At 45.7% G+C, this 19,964-nt stretch overlaps 1 protein-coding gene and 1 long non-coding RNA gene across 4 annotated transcripts in view; one reads left to right on the forward strand and one right to left on the reverse strand.

Moving 5' to 3' along the window:
* CAPZB (capping actin protein of muscle Z-line subunit beta) overlaps positions 1-3,237 on the reverse strand; it is a 143,443-nt gene extending 140,206 nt beyond the window's left edge. For 2 of the 3 annotated variants that reach the window (XM_036914474.2, XM_036914473.2), the window contains exon 1: positions 1,617-1,721. In XM_036914474.2, the coding sequence (XP_036770369.1) occupies positions 1,617-1,706 (90 nt within the window). In that variant the 5' untranslated portion in view covers positions 1,707-1,721. Of the gene's footprint in view, positions 1-1,616; positions 1,722-2,865 lie in introns of those variants that run through there. The other variant, XM_036914476.2, reaches the window with a different exon arrangement.
* On the forward strand, positions 1,720-16,611 carry LOC130683312 (uncharacterized). Its single transcript, XR_008996912.1, has 2 exons — positions 1,720-2,186; positions 14,804-16,611. It is a non-coding gene; the product is annotated as an uncharacterized LOC130683312 (long non-coding RNA).
* Positions 16,612-19,964: the final 3,353 nt, after the last annotated feature.

Genomic DNA, 19,964 nt, shown 5'->3' on the forward strand with positions numbered 1-19,964 from the left:
AAATCAGGGAATTTACTCCAATGGCCAGTGCATTTTAGATTCTCAAAATGCTACTTTCCTCCATGGATAATGGAGATCTGTTTTTGCTATCATCGAACCTACTGAAAAATCTATAGTGGTCTTAATTCGTTTTCCCATTACACAACCCAGAAATAACACCACTTCTGTCCTACCCCAACTATCTATACTGGTCAAGAGTATTCATGTAGGGGATACACCTCTCAATATGCAGTCTGAAATTACTTATAAACTTAGGAAATACTAAGAACTAGTTACTGAGAGAATGAGTATGAAACCCAAGTGGCTAGCTTCACAGACACAGACACTCCCCAAAAGAGAACACTCTAAGCCATTTCCTTCAGTGCCGTGACGGCTCTAGGCCCCAGAGAGACAGGACAACCATTTAAAACAAAAAACTCCCTGCCCTCCAAGAGCTCCCATTCTGGCCCACACTAAATATGCCTGCATTCCCATACTCCCATTTCTCTGCTAAACAAAATCCCCTACATAAAGGCCCCAGCACAATCAGCAATAGAGAGATGCTGCTCTTCCCTTGCCATCTCCAAGTACCCCAGTACTGTTTTCTAAAGTGCCTTTTTTATCTTCCAACACATAAGTAGCCTGGGACAATGGGAAAGACGAAGCAAGCACCTGCCAGATGTGCTTCCACTGAGCAACACCTTGAGTACGGTACTCCACACCCCGAGCCCCTTGCACAGCAACTACCTCAAAGGGCTCTGTGTGGATAAAATATGCTCATACAGGTGAGGCACACAGCAGAGTGCCTGGCACCTAGGGGCTCCTGAAGAAATGTTAGCCCTTTTCCTCCATTCCTTCCATAATCCTTTCAGATTCTCCAAATCAGATCCAAATACAAGACCCTTGAGAAGCCTCATATGTCATCGTGCCCCTCCTGGGTCATTATAGGCATTTCCCTAACACACTTGGAGAAGCAGGCACCCAGGACCAAGGCAAGATGCCTCTCTGCTGGATATGCTGCCTAGAGCAGCCACACCTGGCCACCCCACCCACCCTCCCATGCCTTTGCCCTGAGAGCAAATCTGTAAAACCTCACTCCACTTTAAAGGTCTTCGCCCCAAACTGTCCTGGAGGTCTCCCCCACCCAGGCCTGGGGCTGAACCACCCCCCATGCAGCCAGTTCTCCGTCAGTGCTATTAAAAATGTCAATGCCACATTTTAAATCAATATACAGCAAGGCATCAAGAAAACCAGTTGAATTAATCACCCTAGTTCAACAGCAACATCCCTTTCATTAAACAAGTAACATCCTTAAATAAGATCCTCAAAACCCTTTAGGGCCCAAAGTCCATATGCAAAAATATCTGCCTGTCCTGGGCAGGAGGAGCAGGTGGATACCCTTAGCTCTGTCAGCCCACTCTCCAAAGATTCCTTGCCGTGTGGGCAAAAGCCCTCCAGCCCTTCCAATGTGCAGAAGGCCTGCCCTGCAAAAGGTTTCAAAGTAGATGAAGGGCAGGCTCACGTTTGGGGGGCCTAGGGAAAACCTCAGAACAGTCGGAGCGCTGCAGAGAACCTGCCTTCATTACCAAAACAAACACCACAAGTGGAGCTTGCTCTCTCCCTCGAGTCTGGCTCACCTGATCCGAAGCACCTCCATAATCAGCAGTTCCAACACTCACTAGCTGACAGTTCAGGGGGAAAGGGAGGCTGCGCCTGCTGGGGTGCATGGTGTTCAGGCCGTATGTTGGCCTCGGGGCCTCCTGGACCCGCCAAGGGCTGCGGCCTCACAGGGCGACTGTGCGTTCATCCCAGTCCTGCCAGCTCCCCACCCTCATCCGTCATCTCCCACTCAGGCTCCGGCGCCGCGGGAATCTGCCGCCCGGCGGGTCGCTCTGCAAGCATCGCGCCCGCGGGAAGGGCCGCAGAGAGCCGCAGTGCCTTCCGGACACAGAAGCCCGACCTTCCCTTGCTCATTCTCAGGCGGCCTCCCCAGAGAGGGCAACCTTCAAAGTTAAGAAGGCACAGTCCCAGGACTGACCCCCCCAACCCCCACCCTGGGCTGAAGACCTCCTCTCGCTTCCCAGGGGCGGCAAAGAAGGTTCGCCTGGGATTGAGAGGAGAGGACGACATGGGTCGGGGACAGGGCAGGGAGCAGTGCCCTGGAAGAAAGTAAAGCCCAGGACACAGCGGGGCTAACGCAGGCTACGGTAAGAGTGGTGAGAAGTCCAGGGGAAAGGGATCAAGGCCGGGGGGCGACTAGGCGGGGGCCATGAGCGGAGGACGGGGAGCGCCAGGTTAATACCTTGGCTGAGGCCATGGAGAAGCGGGTAAATAAATCTAGGCTGAGGCCACTGGTGGAAGGGCTGACGAGGGTCCAGACTGAGGCCATGGAGAAGAGGGGGAAGGGGGCAGAGGCCTAGTTTGGACCACGGGGAGGAAACCTAGCCTGGGCCATGGGAGGTAGAAACGACGGCCTATACGGGGCCGTAGGACCGGAGGAAGGATACCTAGCCCAGGCCGTGGACAGGAAGACGGGGAACCAGTTCCGCATGACCGGAGGGGGTGCCTGGCCTGGACCAGGGTCCAGAAGGGTCTAAGCCTGGGCTATGGGGAAGACTAGGCTGGCCTCGGATGTGGAGAGTGGGCCTCCAGCTGGAGCCTAGGGCGGGGACTAGGAGGGGGCGACAGGGTCGCTGCCCACCCAAACCGCTCGGGCCCGGGGGCTCGCTCCTGAGTGGGCAGAGACGGTGTCTACCTGGGCTCCGGGACCCCTCCCCTCCCCCACCCAGGGGACCCACCCTTTACGGGCCGGGAGTCAACGGGGGAAGGAGACACGAACTCCGGCGGGGCCACCGGTCCTGGGGGAGGGTGACGTCTGGCCTTTACCATGGTGGCGGCGGCGGCGGCGGTCCCGGTCCCGGAGTCCGTGGCTCTCCCCCCCGCAGCAGGGCCCGGCGCTTCCACTTCCCCGGGTGCCCAGGAGTGAACATCCGGGTCAGCGTCCCCCTCCCCCCGCGCCGGGCCGCCGCCACCTTCCTTCCCCGCCCCGGCCGGGCCGGGGCCCGCCCCCCACGCAGCCGACTCCCGGCCAATGAACGCGCCGGGCCGCGGCGATCGCCAAGTATGGAGCGCGGCACGGGGGGAGGAGCGCCGAACGAGGAAGTGGAGGGCGGGACCTGCAGGCTGGGCGGGGCCGGGCGCGGTGGTCGGCCGGGTGAGCGGGACGGGGCCGAAGGGTCCCGCGGCCTGGGGCCTGGGCCTTGGGGCCGGAAACTAGGCGGGGGCGCGGGTCAGTGCCGGGAAGAGGCATCCGCCCGTACATACACTTGACTGCCGGCTCTGTGGCTGCAGAAGCGGATGGCGGCAGGACAGTGCCCACGGGCCTCCCGGGCGGGGATGCGGAAGGCACAGGGGCTGGCAGGGGACACTGTCTCCCCGCCACACCCGGTGCTCACGCTCCCTCCCGCGGCGGACCCGGAACTGGCGTGGCACGTGAGCCGGCCCATCCCGGAGAGAGTTTAGTGGGCGAACCTGAGAGGGAATCTCAGCGTTACCACTTGCTACGTGGGGACCTGGAGCACGACGCTGCACCTGAGCCCAATCTTTAAAAAAAAAAGGACCTCAAGCCATACCACTCATTGAGCTTACTAAACTCCTACTATATACCAAGCCTTGTGTGAGGTACCAAAAGATAACAGGTGAAGAAGACGTAAAGATGCCCTCATGGCTACCTGCAGCAAGATAGCTGTGAAGACCACACAGGTAATGATTAGAAACCTGGGCTCAATAAATGCTAGGCGTTAAGAGTATTTTAAGCTGTGTTACAGAAAAGCAGCCTATTTGTTCCTGTGGGGCTGCCTCACTCCACAGAGTGACTCAGATTCTCACCCCCACCCCTCTCATTGAACAATACTTGCTGAACTTGGTATGGAAGGCAGGAGACCTGGGATGCTAGCACTGCTAATAATACCTGCCTTTCCAGGCTTGCTTGCCCTCTTTTCTGAGAATCAAATCAGGTCACCTGTGAGGGTGTTGTAAAGTGTTGCACAAATGACAGGAATTACTACAGTCAGGCCACGCCCTAGGCTCCCATCCTCAGGGAGCGAGTAGTCTGGTAAAAGCAGCTGTAAGGAAGATGCAGGTATGATTCAGACTTGTATTAGGGGAATTCGGAGAAGGTACTGGCACTGGAATTCTTTCACTTGGTATTTATTGAACACCCACTGTATACCAAGCACTATATATGTGGGCATGAGAAGAAAGGAGTCAAGGAGGACGCTAAGGTTTTTAGCTTAATCAACACCGAAAAACTTTACCTGGTAGTGATCCAAGGAAGACTGCAGGAATAGCAGGTGTGCTTTGTTTTTTGTTGTTTTTGTCAGTGGGGGATAAGAATCATTTGGGGCAAATTATGTTTGAGACACCTATTGGAGAATTAAATAGAGATGATAAGTCATTGCATATGGAAGTCGAGCGCGGGAAAAGTGTTCCTTTGTGGATAAAATGAGAGTTCCTGTGGCCAGGATTCTCACCTGGCTGTGGTTAACTAGCTCACTGAACACCTGTGGGCACTATATGGCTGTTGACTCTATAAAAAGAGCTCCACCCAGTGCTCTGGGCTCTACATGGTGGCAGGGCTGCAGGGCTGCAAGACTGCAGGAGAACAGAGCAGAGGCTGGAGTGGTGGCAGCGCCAAGGACAGAGGCCCAGAGGACAGCTGTGCGGGACGACTGTGCAGAGAGGCAGAGGGGCCCAGAGGCAAGGGGAGAGAACGGCTTGCTGCATACAGACTTGCTCTGAGTGAACAGGATTTTAGTGATTGACCTACCACCTGGAAATAAAGTTGGGTATAACTCTTTCACCCGAAGAACGTTTTATTGTCACTTCTTTGGTCACATTGAATCCATAGCGAACTTGCCCAGGGCTGAAACCCATTGGCAAGGCATTCTCTCAGAAGCCAAGGGATAAGGGAATGAGGGAAAGTTTGGCAAAATAATTGTTGACTTGAAGAAAATAAGATTAAAAGGAAGCCTTTTTCAAAATACACTACCTGTGTATTCTCATTTAATCTTCATTGTAACCCTGAGGGTAGTGCTGTTATCATCACATTTTTCAGTTGAGGGAACCGAGGCACACAGAGGTAAAATCACATAGCTAATGAGTTACAAGCCAGGCAGTCTGGGATCAGGGCCCACAAACTCGTAACCCCAGGTGTGATCATGTTGCCTCCCTGCTCACAAACTTTTGAAAGTTAAGTTACCTCATAATAAGAGGCTCAGGGTCAGGCTACTTCATCTCTGTCATGCAGCCCTGTTTCTGCAGATGAATCTGCTGCATTCTTTTACTGTCTTGTCATCCTTAGCTTGCTCCTAGCACTACTCTCTCAACATCTCAGCTTGTGTGGGATCCATCCTAGTGGTCATTGCCCCCCCTTTATTCTCTGCATCACCTTGCTCTATTAATTGGCAAATTCTTTTTGCCTTTCGAAGTTCAAATCCCAAAGAATCCAATTGACCCATCTTATCTTTTAATAATGACAGCTCATTGGACAGGTCACAGGCCAGGATACAGATGGGCTGGCCCATAGGTCAGATCCCACCCCTTCACCAATCAACTGTTGCTATGAGCCTGGGTACACGTGGCATTAAACATGGCTGCTTACAAGGGGCTTTGGGTAGGCAGACAAGAACCATAAATGTTTTTAGTACTGTTTCTCCTCCCAACTCTTTCAAAATCCCGAACCCCTTGGATTCATGCCATCATAGTCTTCCACCTGCCACCTCTTTTCTGCTCTCATGAACTGACCTCCACCTCTCCTGCACCTTTCTTCATGATGTCAGCATCCATAAGCATAACCCATCAGAAATCTTACTGACTCCTTGCTCATTTCTTCCCTACCAATGATTCCCACCCCCAAAACTGGGTACCTACCTCCATGGTCTCATCCTGGACTTGCTCTCACCAGTAATCACAGTGTCTCAGAAAACACAATCTCAGATATCTCAAGTGTGACTTTAACCTGCTTACTGTAGTATCACACACAAGAATTTCTTCAACCTCACCAAGACCTGAAAACCTTTGTGCCAGATTTTTATGTCTTCCCTCTCACACCCATCTTCCCTCCTTACTCAGCTTAGTAATGAACACTGTGCTTGCTTCCTTGCAAAAACCTGTAACCCCTTCGCCCCTCTCTTTTCTCCTAACTTTCCCAAACCTAGTTAAGCCCAACTATTCCCCTACTTTCTGCCTACATTGGAATATCTGAATGTTGCTGGAAAGTTAAAAGCGCCTGGTGTCACTTTAAGTTGATGTCTACAAATTTCAAGAGAGCCTTCAATCCTAGCAATCCTGTATTTCCCTGCTATATTCAACCCCCCCCACATGTTCAGTCTTCCTCCTTTGCCCCTTCCCATCCTTCACTCCAAGGAGATGAGCTTGCCTCATACTTCACAGAGATAATAGAATCAGTCAGACAGGAGCCCTCTTGTCTACCAGCAACTCTACACCTTACCCACATTGTTGGTCTTCCCTGCTTTTGAATGAAGGGTTTGTGCACCTGTCAGAGCCAACTCCTGTATTTGCACTCTGGAGCCTGCTTTCTTAGTCACCAACTTCCCTTGATACTGCATCATTCCCACCAGCTTAAAATTAACATGTCCCTTTATCTCCTATCCTAAAAAAAAGTTTTAACAAAATCTCTTTGATTCCACATCTCCCTCCAGCCATTTTTGTTTGCTCCCCTTTGTATCAAGACTTTGTGAATTCTCTGCAGTTGGTGTTCAATCAACTCCAATTTCTCCTCCAGTCAGTCTGGGTCAGGCTTCTGCATCCTCTTGTCAATCTGGAAACTCCATGTTGCAGAAGCCAATAACTGCACTGGGGCCTCCTCTTACTGACCTCTCAGTGTTCATTCCAGTTGGCAGCTCTCCTCCTTGATGCACGTTGGTGGTGCTCAGGCATCCTCTGAGTTCTCTCTAATGATGACTCCTTCTCTTCTGGGTCTAAATGCTCTGTTGGTCACTTTGCATCTTTAGTACCTAGAGCATAATAGGTGCCCAAGGAAGTTGTGTGAAATCAGATCATAGTGTCAACATCATAGGATTATTGTGTGAATAAGTGGACCAAAACTGAGTAATAAAGTAATGGCTGCTTTTAAGCAAGTGCTTACTATGTACTAAGCATTTTTCTTATCTCCTTGATTTCTCGCAACAATCCTTTGAGCTAGGAACTTCTATTACCATTTTATAGAAGAGGAAGTTGAGGCCTGGGCAAACTGACTTATCTAAGGTCACACAGATAGTAAGCAGATGAATCCACCCTCACTTTGATCTTTCTCACTCAGTCTGTTCTCAGAAAGGATGACAAAATTGAGATCAAACGAATGGCAAAAGACAATGCTACTACATTCTAGCATACAGCATGGCCACTTATATGTGGTAAGTGTCCATAAGTCTTTGCTGAATTGAGGCAGGGTGGCAGGGAGAAGCCCCCAGCCAAACTGTACCATCACCTGTGGCAAGAAGAAGGAATCTTGAGGGCCCTGGAGAACCAGCCTTCCACTGTATGCTGAATCTTTTGTGATGCTCCCCAGCTAATACGTAACACATGAAAGCAGGCATACCCTGGAATGGAACGGTTTCTATCTTTCCTTCTTCAGTTAGGTCCCCACAGCTATCTGTTGGGCTAATAAATGCACACTTATCCCAGGAGACTGGACCTTGCTTAACTGCTAAATCATCTGTGATTTAACAGGCGTGGGCCTGCCTTCTGTGCTGGGGATTTTCTTGAATTCCTAACAGTGGTTTTACATGTTTCCCTATGTCTTTGGAGAAAAAGGAGAACCCTAGAATTAGCCAGCTCTTAACTCCTTGCTATACTTAATTCTACAGAGTTTAAACCATATTCTTTGAACTCCATATACTAAAGTTTCAGTGGGACTCAAGGTTCTTTGTTACCAAGAGTGGCAAGAGAGAAGGAACACCGCCTGGTAAGTCCATCTTCCCCATCATTCAACTGGTTTAGAGGTCACTTCTAGGGTATCTCTCACTTAGGAATAACCTGTCATTTCTACAATTTAGCCCTTCTTCATTCTCAGACATTTAGTTTGGGTGGAGTTGATCTCACCCCCAGCTCCAGAAGAAAGGATCTGATTGACTGAAATCAAAGTATGGCCTTGGCCATACTCATTATTTTAGGGATGGGCCCTTGACTTAATTAGGGGCCCAGTGCTTTTTGCAGAACACTAATCAAAATAAACTCTGCATGAAGGGAGTTGGTCCATCAGGTAAGTTTGGGAGATGCTGTAAACAGATTCCCTTTTGGGGATTCCATGTTCTCAGGAAACTTATACTTCAATTATCCCATGTCTCCCCAGATTGTTGAACTACTCCCTCCCAACTAGATGATCGCTGTGGTTTTAAGCATGCCTAAGTATCTCCCATCTTACATCTTAAGAAAAGGAAAGAGAAAGCCTCTGTGAATCCCATACTCCCTTGAGCCTATCTTCCCATCTCCTGCTGTTCACAGCTGCAGAATTGTCAGGATTTCCTCCCCACCTCCTAACTTCCTGCTCTACTCCATCATTCCTTCTCTGAAATGACTCTGAGGCTGCCCATACCTCCATGTCAAAACCACGTGAATGATTCTCAGTCCTCACCAACTTGAAGTCTCCAGCAGCATTTGACACTGTTGGTCACACCCTGCTCTTGGAACCACCCTTCTCCATCCACTGCCCTGACATTCGGTGACTCTTCAGGTCTTAATACTACTTCTTTGACTGCTGTTCTCCGTGTTCTTTGCTGTCTCCTTCTCTTTGACACAACCACAAAATGTTGGGGTTCCCTGAAGTTCCATCATGGATTCTGTCCTCTTTGTGTTCTCTCCTTAGACAATCTCATCCATGCTCATGGCTTCAGTTACCAGCAGGCTTCGGTCATGAGCCCACCCCTGGACAATGAAGGAGGGGAACTGTTTCCCTGGTAATGAGAAGAAATCAGGGTACTGTTACCAAAAGAGGGAAAAAGGGATGTTGAGGAGTAGAAAACAAAAAACAGATGGTCACTACAGGCATCCATTCTTGGTAAGCCCATATAAATGAATGAAAACAGGCTCCTTTTGGGTCTCAGAAATGTATAGTCATTGGAACCCTAAGCAGCACTGAGTGTAGGCAAGAAAAAATCTCTTGATTTCCTTTGAAGACTACACTTTGAAGAAGTTATGTGTGCTTTGTAGAGGAGGCAGCCTTGGCTAGACAGCTTAGATCAACTTTTTCCACCTCTTAGTATCTTCAAAGAACATGTAGCAAGAAGTGGGGAGGTAGACAGATCACCTGCAATCCACTTTTAAATACATCCTCAAAGTTTTCAGTGCCAAGAGGTTACTTTAATCTGTGGTTAGACACCACCATCCCTGGGCTTTTGTTTTTGCTTTTCTATATAGGTACCTGGGAGAACTCACAGCTGCCTTTTGCTGGACCAGAGGTTTTTGTATCCTGACCATCTGTGGGATCTTGCTCAGAGTTACAGAAAGGCCTCTCATGTGCGGACCAGCTGTTAGAGTTTTTAATGTGCATGTTTAGTTTATTAAGCTGGTGAGCCAGCTCCCCACTGGGATTGGAATGGCCTCTACAGTGTGTCTCAGGCTGACCCTTCAGACTCAGAAGAATTGTCCCACCTCTTCCGAGTGGTATTCTCTGATAATCCCCTCAAAGCTGAGTTTGGGGCTTCTTGCTCTGTGTTCCCATGGAAACTGTGTACTTTGTATACTTTAGCAAATGGCCTTTTCACTTGTAATTTGCCCTGACTGCTCCCTAGGCTCCTTGAGGCAACTGACTAGCAATTAGTATAGTGCCTGGGATATGGTACTATGAAAGAAACCTGTCAAATGGTGAGCCAGAGAAGCTCCAAGCACCATGATCCAGGATGCACACCTGGGTCATTTCAGCTCCCCCAAAGCTCTCATCCCTCACTCCAATCAGACATTGCAATGTTCCAAATGAAACTGAACCAGATGCAGAACTGCCATAGGAGCCAATAAAGAGACCAGTCTAGTGAAAAGCTGGAATGAAAAAATCACAACCAACAATTTAAAAAATCAAATGTCAAAAAATTCCACTTACCAAAACATCAAAAACTTAAAATACTTAGGGATATGTTAATGAAAGATGTGTAAGTCCTGTGTACTCTGAAAACTAGAAAACATTGCTGAGAGAGATGAAAGATCTAAATAAATAGAAGTGCCCTGCTTACGGATTGGAAGAGTCAGTACTCTTAAGATATTCATTCTCCCCAAAATGATCTTTGAATTCAGTGCAATCCAATTTTAAAAATCCTATCAAGTTTTTTTACTGGAAATTGAAAAGCTGACTTTAAAATGTATATGGAGATGCAAAGATCTAAGAATCTTGAAAAAAGGAGAAAAAAATTAAAGGACCTATACCACCTGATTTTAACACTTACAATAAAGCTGCAGAAATCAAAATAGCATGGCACTGGCAGAAGGAGAGACACATAGATCAGTAAAATGGAATAGTCCAAAAATAGACCCACATATATGCAATCAAATCATTTTTGACTCAGGTGCCAATGTAATCCAGTGGGAGAAGAACAGTGTTTTCAACAAATGGTGATGGAACAACTGAAGATCCATTTAGAAAACATGAATCTTGACCCTTACCTCATGCTGTACATAAACAACTTTAAATGAATCATGAACCTAAACAGAAAAACTAAGACTATAAAACTTCCAGAAGAAAACATTAAAAGTCTTCTCAACATTGGGTAAGCAAAAGTTTCTTAGGATACAAAAACACTAGCTAAGAAAGAAAAAATTTGATATATTGGATTTGATTAAAATTTGAAAATTCTGCTTTTCCAAAGATACCTTTTAAGAAAAGAATTTCAGAGCCATGGAAAGCATTATTTAAACTCACATAGGACTTTAAAAATTTTTGAAAGAAAATGACATTCTCTCCATTACATAAGCTGCAGTTCTTCAAAAAAAGTAAACACGAATATTAGCTTTGTTTTTTCGTTCAAGCTAACCAATGGAGCACACAGCATAAAAGGACCTTTGTTGAGATTGTCAACTCCCAGGACCAGGCTGAACCTGATGACCTATTTATCCAGGGCAATCAATGTCGCTATAGTCAGAAAGACTCCAGATTTTGGCCAAAAAGGAAAGCAGAGGTCAAACGCAGAAAAGTGATAGAGAATATCTGGTCCAAGAGGTAAAGCAACTGTAAGTAAAGAAAATAAATCAAGTCTTAAGGTAGGCAGATGGGGAACAAATGCAAAGGAAGAAAGCAAAGGGCCCAGTGAGTCAGGGTGATTCAGCACAGAGGCCCTGATCAATGCTGGTGGTGATGCAGCCCATTTCTAATACTCATTGGTGCTGCCCATTTGACAGCTTAAAATTGCCCACAGGATCAGACATACTTGATCTAAGATCCAGTAAGGTCTGACCTTGTTTAAAACCTATATGTGTCAAGAAAACTCTTAATTGCCAAAGATTTCTCTCTGCCAAGCAACATTGCCTGGACAACTGCCTTTCATTTTCTGCTTCATATTACCTGTGATTGCTACAGGTATGTAGCACTGACAGGCTACATGTCACCTTTTCCATTTCCTCTTCCTGGGCACAGTATATTTCCCTCAGCTGAATTAGATTGTGGTCATGTGACTGGGTTTTGACCAATAAAATATGGGACAAAGTGACTTGAGCCACCACCAGGCATGGCCATGAAATGTCCCTTGTGACCTGCCCTATACTCTCTCTGTTCATCAGCCAGCTGAATGCAGAGGACCCAAGGGAAGACTCCACAATAGGAGAAGTCTGAATCCCCTTCCAGGAGAGTTTCTGAAAACATCTAATCAGATTTATATCTCAGGGACAAAATAAACCTGTATTGCAGTAAGCCAATAAAAGTTGGGGTTATCTGTTTGAGCAGCAGGCATTAGCCTAACACAGATCTAAAGAGCTTCCCCTGATTCCAGTGTAGCAGGAAATCTTTGGGATGGTCAATTGAAGCAAGATTTCCTTAAAAGTGTGAAGATGCCCTGCATATCTCAAGGTAGAGCTGGCGAGGCTGAACAAAATCTCATAACTACATGGATGGTGAGCCAGGGTTTGAATGGAGGTCCATCTGATCCCAAAGCCTATGTTTTTTCATTCCTCCCCATGACCTCAAAGAGGTTTTTAGATGTTTTGAGTAATGATCATAATGATGATAGATACTATGGTTCTGTGTAATTTACTCTGTGGCACATTTATGCTATATACTATTGTAGAACTTCCATCACTTCCCACAAGCCAGTGAGGGTGAATATAATGATACCCTGTAATCCCCATTTTTATATCAACATCATCTCCAAGTGTTCAAAGGAAGGTACTTAGAATTATCATTTTCTCTAGCCAGCAACCTAAATGTTTACCAGTCTGATAAAAGATTTTTGGGACCATGCCATAGATGTATAGGTCCTCTATCCACTCTTTCCTTCTGATCTCAACTATTTCAGTCCTAAACTGGGCTCTATGTCTCTCCTAACTGAATATGTGCATCTTCTTTCTCCTTGCAATGCTGAAAGAGCAGGTGACTGAACCTCCATATCCTAAATTCCACAACTCTACAAGGGATATGATACCTACCACATGCAATTGTGACATTTAAATATGATAAGCAAGAATCTGAAGGTATATAGTACACCATTCATTTTTATGGATGGTGCCCCCCACCAACAATCTTCACTATCTTACCAAACATCAAATGAGCCTAAGTATTTTGTAAATACATTTGCCAGTCTCATTATATTGTCTATATATTTTATACCTTGTTATGTCATCCTTGTATATCTTTGACCTGAAAGCACCAAATAGGCAAAAACTCATGTGATTGCTAATTATGGGTCCCATGACTATCCTGTTCATTCATTATTCCAACCACAATAAGAGATCACTGAGCACTTCCTATCCTATGAACTTCATACAAGGAGGCTCCTGAAATAAGGACTGTTTCTGCCCACGAGGACCATCAGAGAGATGATTTAAAAAGGCACGGCAGCTTAGCAGTCTCCTTAAAAATAGCATTTAAACATCTGATTACAGAAATACATGCTCAGTGTGGAAAAACTATGGATAAAAGTGCCACAGAAAGAAAAATACCCAGGAAATAATCACTTAAATAATCACTTTTTAAAAACCGTCCCTTCTAATCTTTTTTCTATTGTACATATGTAGATATTTACAAAATGAGGTCATACTGCATACATTTTTGTGACCTTTTTTCTACCTAATAACACATCATGAATATTTTACATGTTATTCAGGATTCCCCTATGGCATGACTTTTAATAATGGCTTCGTATCCCTTGTATGGATAGATCGTTATTTTTCTAGAGCAATCTGCTCATGTTGTACAGTTCGGTCATTCCAATTTTCTCCATTATTAGCAATAAACATCTTTGTATGTTTTCCTCTGCTTGCATCCCTGATTGTTTTCTCAGAACCCACAAGTAGAACTTTGCATCAAAAGAAGAGCACGCTGTCCAGGCTTTTCCCTCCCATTGCCAAGTTTTCGATTAGACCAGTCATTACAAGTTCACAACCTCACCAGCCGCGTATGAGAATGCTATAATAAAGGCTTTTGGCCAAGATGATGATTATGAAAAAAAATAATCAAAAAGATAAGTGTTTGCTAAAGACTCACCCCACGCCAGCTGTGTTTATTTGTTGAGCTCTATATACATGTTCCTTGGACCAAACACTGAAAGTCCTTCGGACTTTTAGTTTATTTAGAGCTGCTTTCAACACCCTGAAACTTTGACCCAAGTTTTATCTGAAGAAAAGGAGATTTCTGGTAAATATGGTTTCCAGTTTGGAAACACAGCCCAAGCACTTCCATCCCTCATCCCAGCACAGACCACCTCTGTGGTTTTAGCTGCTGAGGATCTGTCAGAAAAGGCTGCTGCTGACTTGGAGCTGAGAACTCAAATGCTTTAAAAGAAATAAAAGAGCTGGTTTGGGGTGGAAACGTCATGTTCTGAGGTACAAAGGAAAAACCAAGAACAACCCAGGGGTTTGGGGTTTCATCTGACTGCTGCTGATAACATCACTATGGTGATGGTCTCCACAAACAGTTGCAAAAAAGCAAGACGAAAAGGAACGCGCAAGTTCCACCCAGGCGATCTGGAGTTATTTTAGGGATCAAGGCAATGTCATCTGGGGTAAATATGGAATGCAAAAGCTGTTCTTTTAATAATCATCCTGTCCTTTTGTGAGGCTGAACAAAGGCCTGGCAGAGCAGTCATTTGTGCTGAAAGAAGCACAGACCTGGCGTCTGCAGGGCTGAAGAGGAGGCACAGCCAAAGGATGGTTAATAACAGATGCTGGGTTGATTGTTCTTGCACCCTTGGCCTCTGAGACTCCGCTGAGCTTGGTGACGAGTCCGAGGGTGGATCATGGGTGATGTTCTCGGCAAGGGCTGGCCTCATGGAGAGTCTGGGAATGGGACCCCAGGGAACTGAGCTTGGTTGTCTGCCCCTGGCCTTGATTCCTGGGCCAGAGGGAGTGGAGAGAAGCATCTTCAAGGCCACAGTCTGCCTCTGGGACATCATCTGCTACAGATGACATCTGCCACTCCTATTTCATGCTGTTCTCTTTGAACCCCTGACTCAACAAGCCCTAGGCCAAAAAGCAGAACTAGCTATTTTTGGCACCAAGAAAAAGTCAGGCAATACACTTGCTGAACTCCTTCCTGACCCTGAAACTTCTGTGCTTTGTGCTTAACCCCTTGTTCTTCCCTGATTCTCTTTGCTCCTTTCTCTTCTAGACTGCTAAACCGCAAGCCCCACCATTGTCTCTAGATCCTCAAGGGAGAGGATTGTTCTGCAGCCACAGAGACCAGAATAGTGCCTGGCATGCTGAAGGTCTCCATGAGTGCCATCTGCTGGGAACTGAATCCAAAATCCTGTGCCTACCCCAAAGTGGCCATTTCTCCAGCAGGTCAGAAAAAGTGACTATTTGTTCATTTACTCATTCAACAAATACTTATTGAATACCTACTCCAACCAGAACTTCTGCTAGGGATGAACAAGATCCCAGGGTCCTGTCCTTACGGAGACTACATTCTTGCAGACTGTAATCCTGAGGGGTGACACAGCTATTATCACAGAGCCCTCTCTGACCATTGGACATAAAATCACACTCAACCCTCTTCCTTGGCTGAAGTTTTCTTCACAGCACTTATCATTGCAGGGTGTATTATTGACTTTGTGTTTGGTTTATTATATACTTTATGTCCATCTTCCCACACAAAATGTATCCTCTTTGAGAGTAATTTGTCTACGGGGTTTACTGCTGGGTCCCTAGCACCATGCGTAGCGCACAGTAGGTACTCAATAAGTACATCACAAAACAATTCATTCAATGAACTCTGCAGTCATCTAGAACTTCCTTGCAGAAATCTCCAGTGAATAAGTGAGAAAAACTCCGGGGGGTTATAACAAATTATAACTGTCCAGGGCTTTATAAAGCAAGGAGGTGCATGGGCCTTCGCCTCCCAGAGCCCTGATTTCCTCCTTCTAAAATAGGGATAATAATACCTCGCCCCACTGCCCGGGGCAGAATTCCAAATACGGTACCTTATCTGTCACCCCAGGCTGGCGACTCTGGCAGGAAAGCACATCTCAGAAGGGTCTTGGCATTCTCCCTCCACTCTCGCTTGGACATGCTGCCTTTTCAGTTGTCATACCGCCATTGCTGTGGGAAAAAAAGAGGTCTGGGGACACAGGAACCTGGAGAGAGGATTGTGCACTTCGTTCCTAGGTGAAGAACAAATCCCCTTTGCTCCCCACCACCAGCCCATTCTGCAGCTTCTCCCAGGGCTTCTCCCAATTTTCCCCAAGCTCCCATTTTTCTAATGCCTCAGGGACCTCCAGCCTTCCAGCATCTAAGCTGATGGGGATTCTGGTCCAATGGAGTGGGATGGGCCATGAGACTCATTAGCATAAACGAATCAGGAAATTTCTCATAGTTCAGAGGTCCTCAGAACTCTAATTAGACTATGAAGACTAATAGTAATTGAACTTCCTAAAAATAACAACTTCTAAAATATATAATAGTGTTGTAATTCATTGAACATCTCAGTTCCAGTCAGTGTGTGAGGCAATTTACAAATATCCAATCCTGACAACAACCCAGAAAGGCAGATGTTCTAATTCCCATTTTATAGATGAAAAAGTCAAAACCCAGGGAGATGAATGATTGGGTTGGAGGTCATGTAGCTACTAAGTGATGAAGTCCCAGGATTTAAACCAAGGTCTGTCTGCCTTCAAAGCTCATGCTCCTTTGCCACATGAAAACATGGGATGAGAGTGGGGGTGCCAGTTATATGCACTAGGACACCTATCCCAGCATCACTCCGAAGAAATTGGGAGCATCCTAAGAAATACAAAAATAGGGGAATAGTTATATGAATTATAGTGAGTATAGCCAGTAGAATATTTTACAATTATTGAAAATAATACAAACAATGTAATGACATAGAAAAGTACTTAATGACAAATGGAAAATCTAGGCTATAAAATGTATGTCCATAGAGACTACAATTCATAAATAAACATGAAGTGTAAAGATGCATGTGCAAAAGACTGAAAGGGAATATGTACTTATGATCATATCTGTGTGTTGGGATTTGGAGAGATTTCTTTCCCCCTTCCAATGACTCATCTTTCTGCAATGCTGTTAAACCACCTTGCAATTTACAAATTTAAAAAAATTATATGACACTCTTTTTCAGAAGTCCTATAGCTTTGCACATTAAACACATAAACCAGCATGCATTGTTTGAAATTGCTAACTAGTTAGTTGACTGTCCATTACCAAATGCTCCAACTGAGGAGACCCACCAGCTTCCAAGTCATCCTTCCTCCATAAGTTCCTGCCCAAGCAACCACTGGGTATTATTATCATCCACTTCTGTTTCTCTCTGGTAATGCCATGCTTCAATCCAGAGCTGCTTTGTCTAATGCGGTAGCCATTGCCACATGAGGATATTTAAATTTAAATTAATTAAAATAAATAAATAATTCAGATCCTCAGTCTCACTGACTATATTCCAAGTGTTCAGTAGCCACACACAGCTAGTAGCTATGTTGGTAGACAGTGCAGATATAGAATGTTCCTATCATTGCAGAAGTTTCTGTTAGATGGCACTGATCAAGCATCTAAACTGAAGAACATTTCTTGAACTCTAGAAAACGTATTCCACCATTTATTTTCAGTGGATTGGCTGGGTCATGACTTTCCCACCCTAAGATTTTACTCTCCCATTGCATCTTTACTCTCTAGAAAGTTCAAGGGTCAGAGAAAACGAAGGATGGCCTCTCCCCACTAAAAAGTGAGGTCTCCCTGTTATACCGATTTAAAAATGCTTTACAGAGTGAAGATTGATCAGGCAGGGTAAGAATGCAGGGAGGGTTAATTGTTGTTTTTTATTATAAATGTTATCAATAGAGGCCGTTTATTGATGTCTACTACGTGCTAAGCACTGTATATATTTTATCTCCGTTAATTCTCACAACACCACAAAGGAGGTTTTATTCCACTATATGTGAAAATAAAAATATTGAGGCCCAAATAAATAAATAAATTTGCCCAATTTCATGAATCAAAATCTATATCTTCAGACATCTTTCTGTTACATCACTGTACATCTTGTTGGGGGGATTCCAAAGCTCATAGAAGGATTCTGATTGGCCCTGCTTGGATAACAAGCCTAACCTGGGACCAATCACATTGGAAGAAAAGATTGTTACCATGATTGGCCAAGCCTACATTACTGTTCCTCATTAGAACCATCTAAGATCAGGAAAAGGGAATGGCAGAACAGAAAGAAGGATGGAGCCCATTGAAACAATTGCTATTCACTATTTCACCCTCATCATCATAATTTTCACTGGCTTCCCACATGCTGATCTCATTAGTTTTCAAAATTATATAATAGCAATTACTGCTATCTTTTATTGAGAGCCAAGGTACCATGGCATGTGCTTGTTCTGTGCATTTTTGTTGATCCTCACACTCAGACTTGTACGTGTTGTTCTTCAATACTATTGGGCTGTTTTTCTTACTTTGGATAGAAATACTTTGTTTCCTGGACACTGAGACTTGATCTTCCTAGGTTCTCTGTGGTCTGTTTCTCACAACTAGTCCTTCCCCTGCTGTATACTCCAGACTAATTCAAGTCATCCACGTATTAAACGACAAATCCTTTGCCCAGCAGCCTACACTCTCTCTGGGAGTTAGAGTAAGACATTCACACATAGGATTACTCATTAGTTTGGGCGCCAGGGGGCCAATGCTCAAACAGAACTCAGTCTATTCAGTCCAGCCTGGGGACTGGACAGTTGACCGGAGGCTGGACCAGATGCCCTCCAGAGGGCCCTGGAGAGCTGAGAGGCCTGTGTTTCAATGGTCAGGGAAGAAGGAGGAACGTTCCCGGCCATGGCTTCTCCTTGGATTGAATCCAGCCTACACAAGAGCTGCTCGGGGCCCAAGTTGTCTAAGTAAACACTGATTCCTTGACGAGTTTCCAAAATCAGGAACAGAGCAACTGTTTGGTTTGAACAGGCTGTGCTCTGTAAACCACCGCCTGCATATCACCAGGGCCCCATGTAAATATTTTAGCTACAGATTGGAAGAACACAACTTTTTTTGAAATCCTATCACTTCATTGCTAGACTTACAAATGAATTATATGTTGTCGCTGTTGTTAGACTGAAAATGAATTATGTGTTATTTCTATTTACTGGGAAGTCCAATGCTCTAATTTGAGTATAAGTGTCTTAGATTTGTCTCTACTGGGACTGTCGGGTTGTGCAGAAAGCCCAGTAAACATCACGCCACTTTTTCCTGCTTGAATTTGGAACAAAAATGAAATGAAGACACAGGAACCAAGTAGGTAGAAATGAAATGACATCTTATTACCAATAAAGCTGGTTATAGAGAAGTTGGCTTTAGGGGTATGACTAAGGGGTCTTCTAATTCCTCACCTCAGCATTAGGCAGGCTTAGCCGCCCAGTCTAGGACAGCAGGGATAGAGCCTGTCCTTGGAGAATTTGAGGCATGGAGGAGCAGAGGAAATGGGGTGTCGCCAGAAAGAAGGCTGAGCACACCCAGTTCCTTCTCCCAAAGCTGCCAAGCCATGCCCTTGTTCTCCTCTGGAATAGTAAGAGAAGGGACATAGAGCAGCTGGGATGTTCCTGGGATGGACCTCCACAGAACCAGCTAAAAGGAGTTCTCCACCAACAGCTTGATGAGGCCAATTGAGAGCCTACCCCGGGACCCCAGGCACGGCCTCTTAGCAAAGAAGACAGCAGGTGCTTGAATCAGAAAGCAGAACTTGATCTTGAAGAGAAAGTTTACTTTCAGGCATAGTTCAGCAATACTGGTGATACTCAGGCCACATGATAGGTGAGAAAACTGAGACTCAGGAGTATGGCTGCCATTATTGCCCCAGTTGACATCACCTGCTGAGAACACTTCACCCCCCCTGCCCAACTAATTCTCCCTTCTAGATGCAGCAGACAAGACCTGTGCTACTAAAAAAGCAATGCATTGTGTGGAATTTAGCATTATGATTTTCAAGTTTGATCCTTTATATGTTTCGTCTCTTGGTTATGTGGCAGGACAGCCCTGCACTCTCTGCTCCTTCCCATTCTCAACCCTGGAAGGAGATGAGAAGGTAGATCTTTGCCCCAGAGGTCGACAAGAGCCTATCGATATTGGTAAGACAGAAAGAGCCTCAATCACAAGGGGCTGTGGCTAGAGGCCAGAAGCCCTGGGGAGAGGGGAGAGGGGTAGAAGATGAAAGAGGGAGAGAGGTACTCATGTGGAGAGCACAGGGATAATGAAGATGTTTTACACCATCCTCTCGACTTAAAACATGTTAGCTGACCATAATATGAGGGAACTTCCTGGCAGTGAACTCT

Source organism: Manis pentadactyla, chromosome 4 (genome assembly GCF_030020395.1).
Source record: "Manis pentadactyla isolate mManPen7 chromosome 4, mManPen7.hap1, whole genome shotgun sequence".
NCBI lineage: Eukaryota > Metazoa > Chordata > Mammalia > Pholidota > Manidae > Manis > Manis pentadactyla.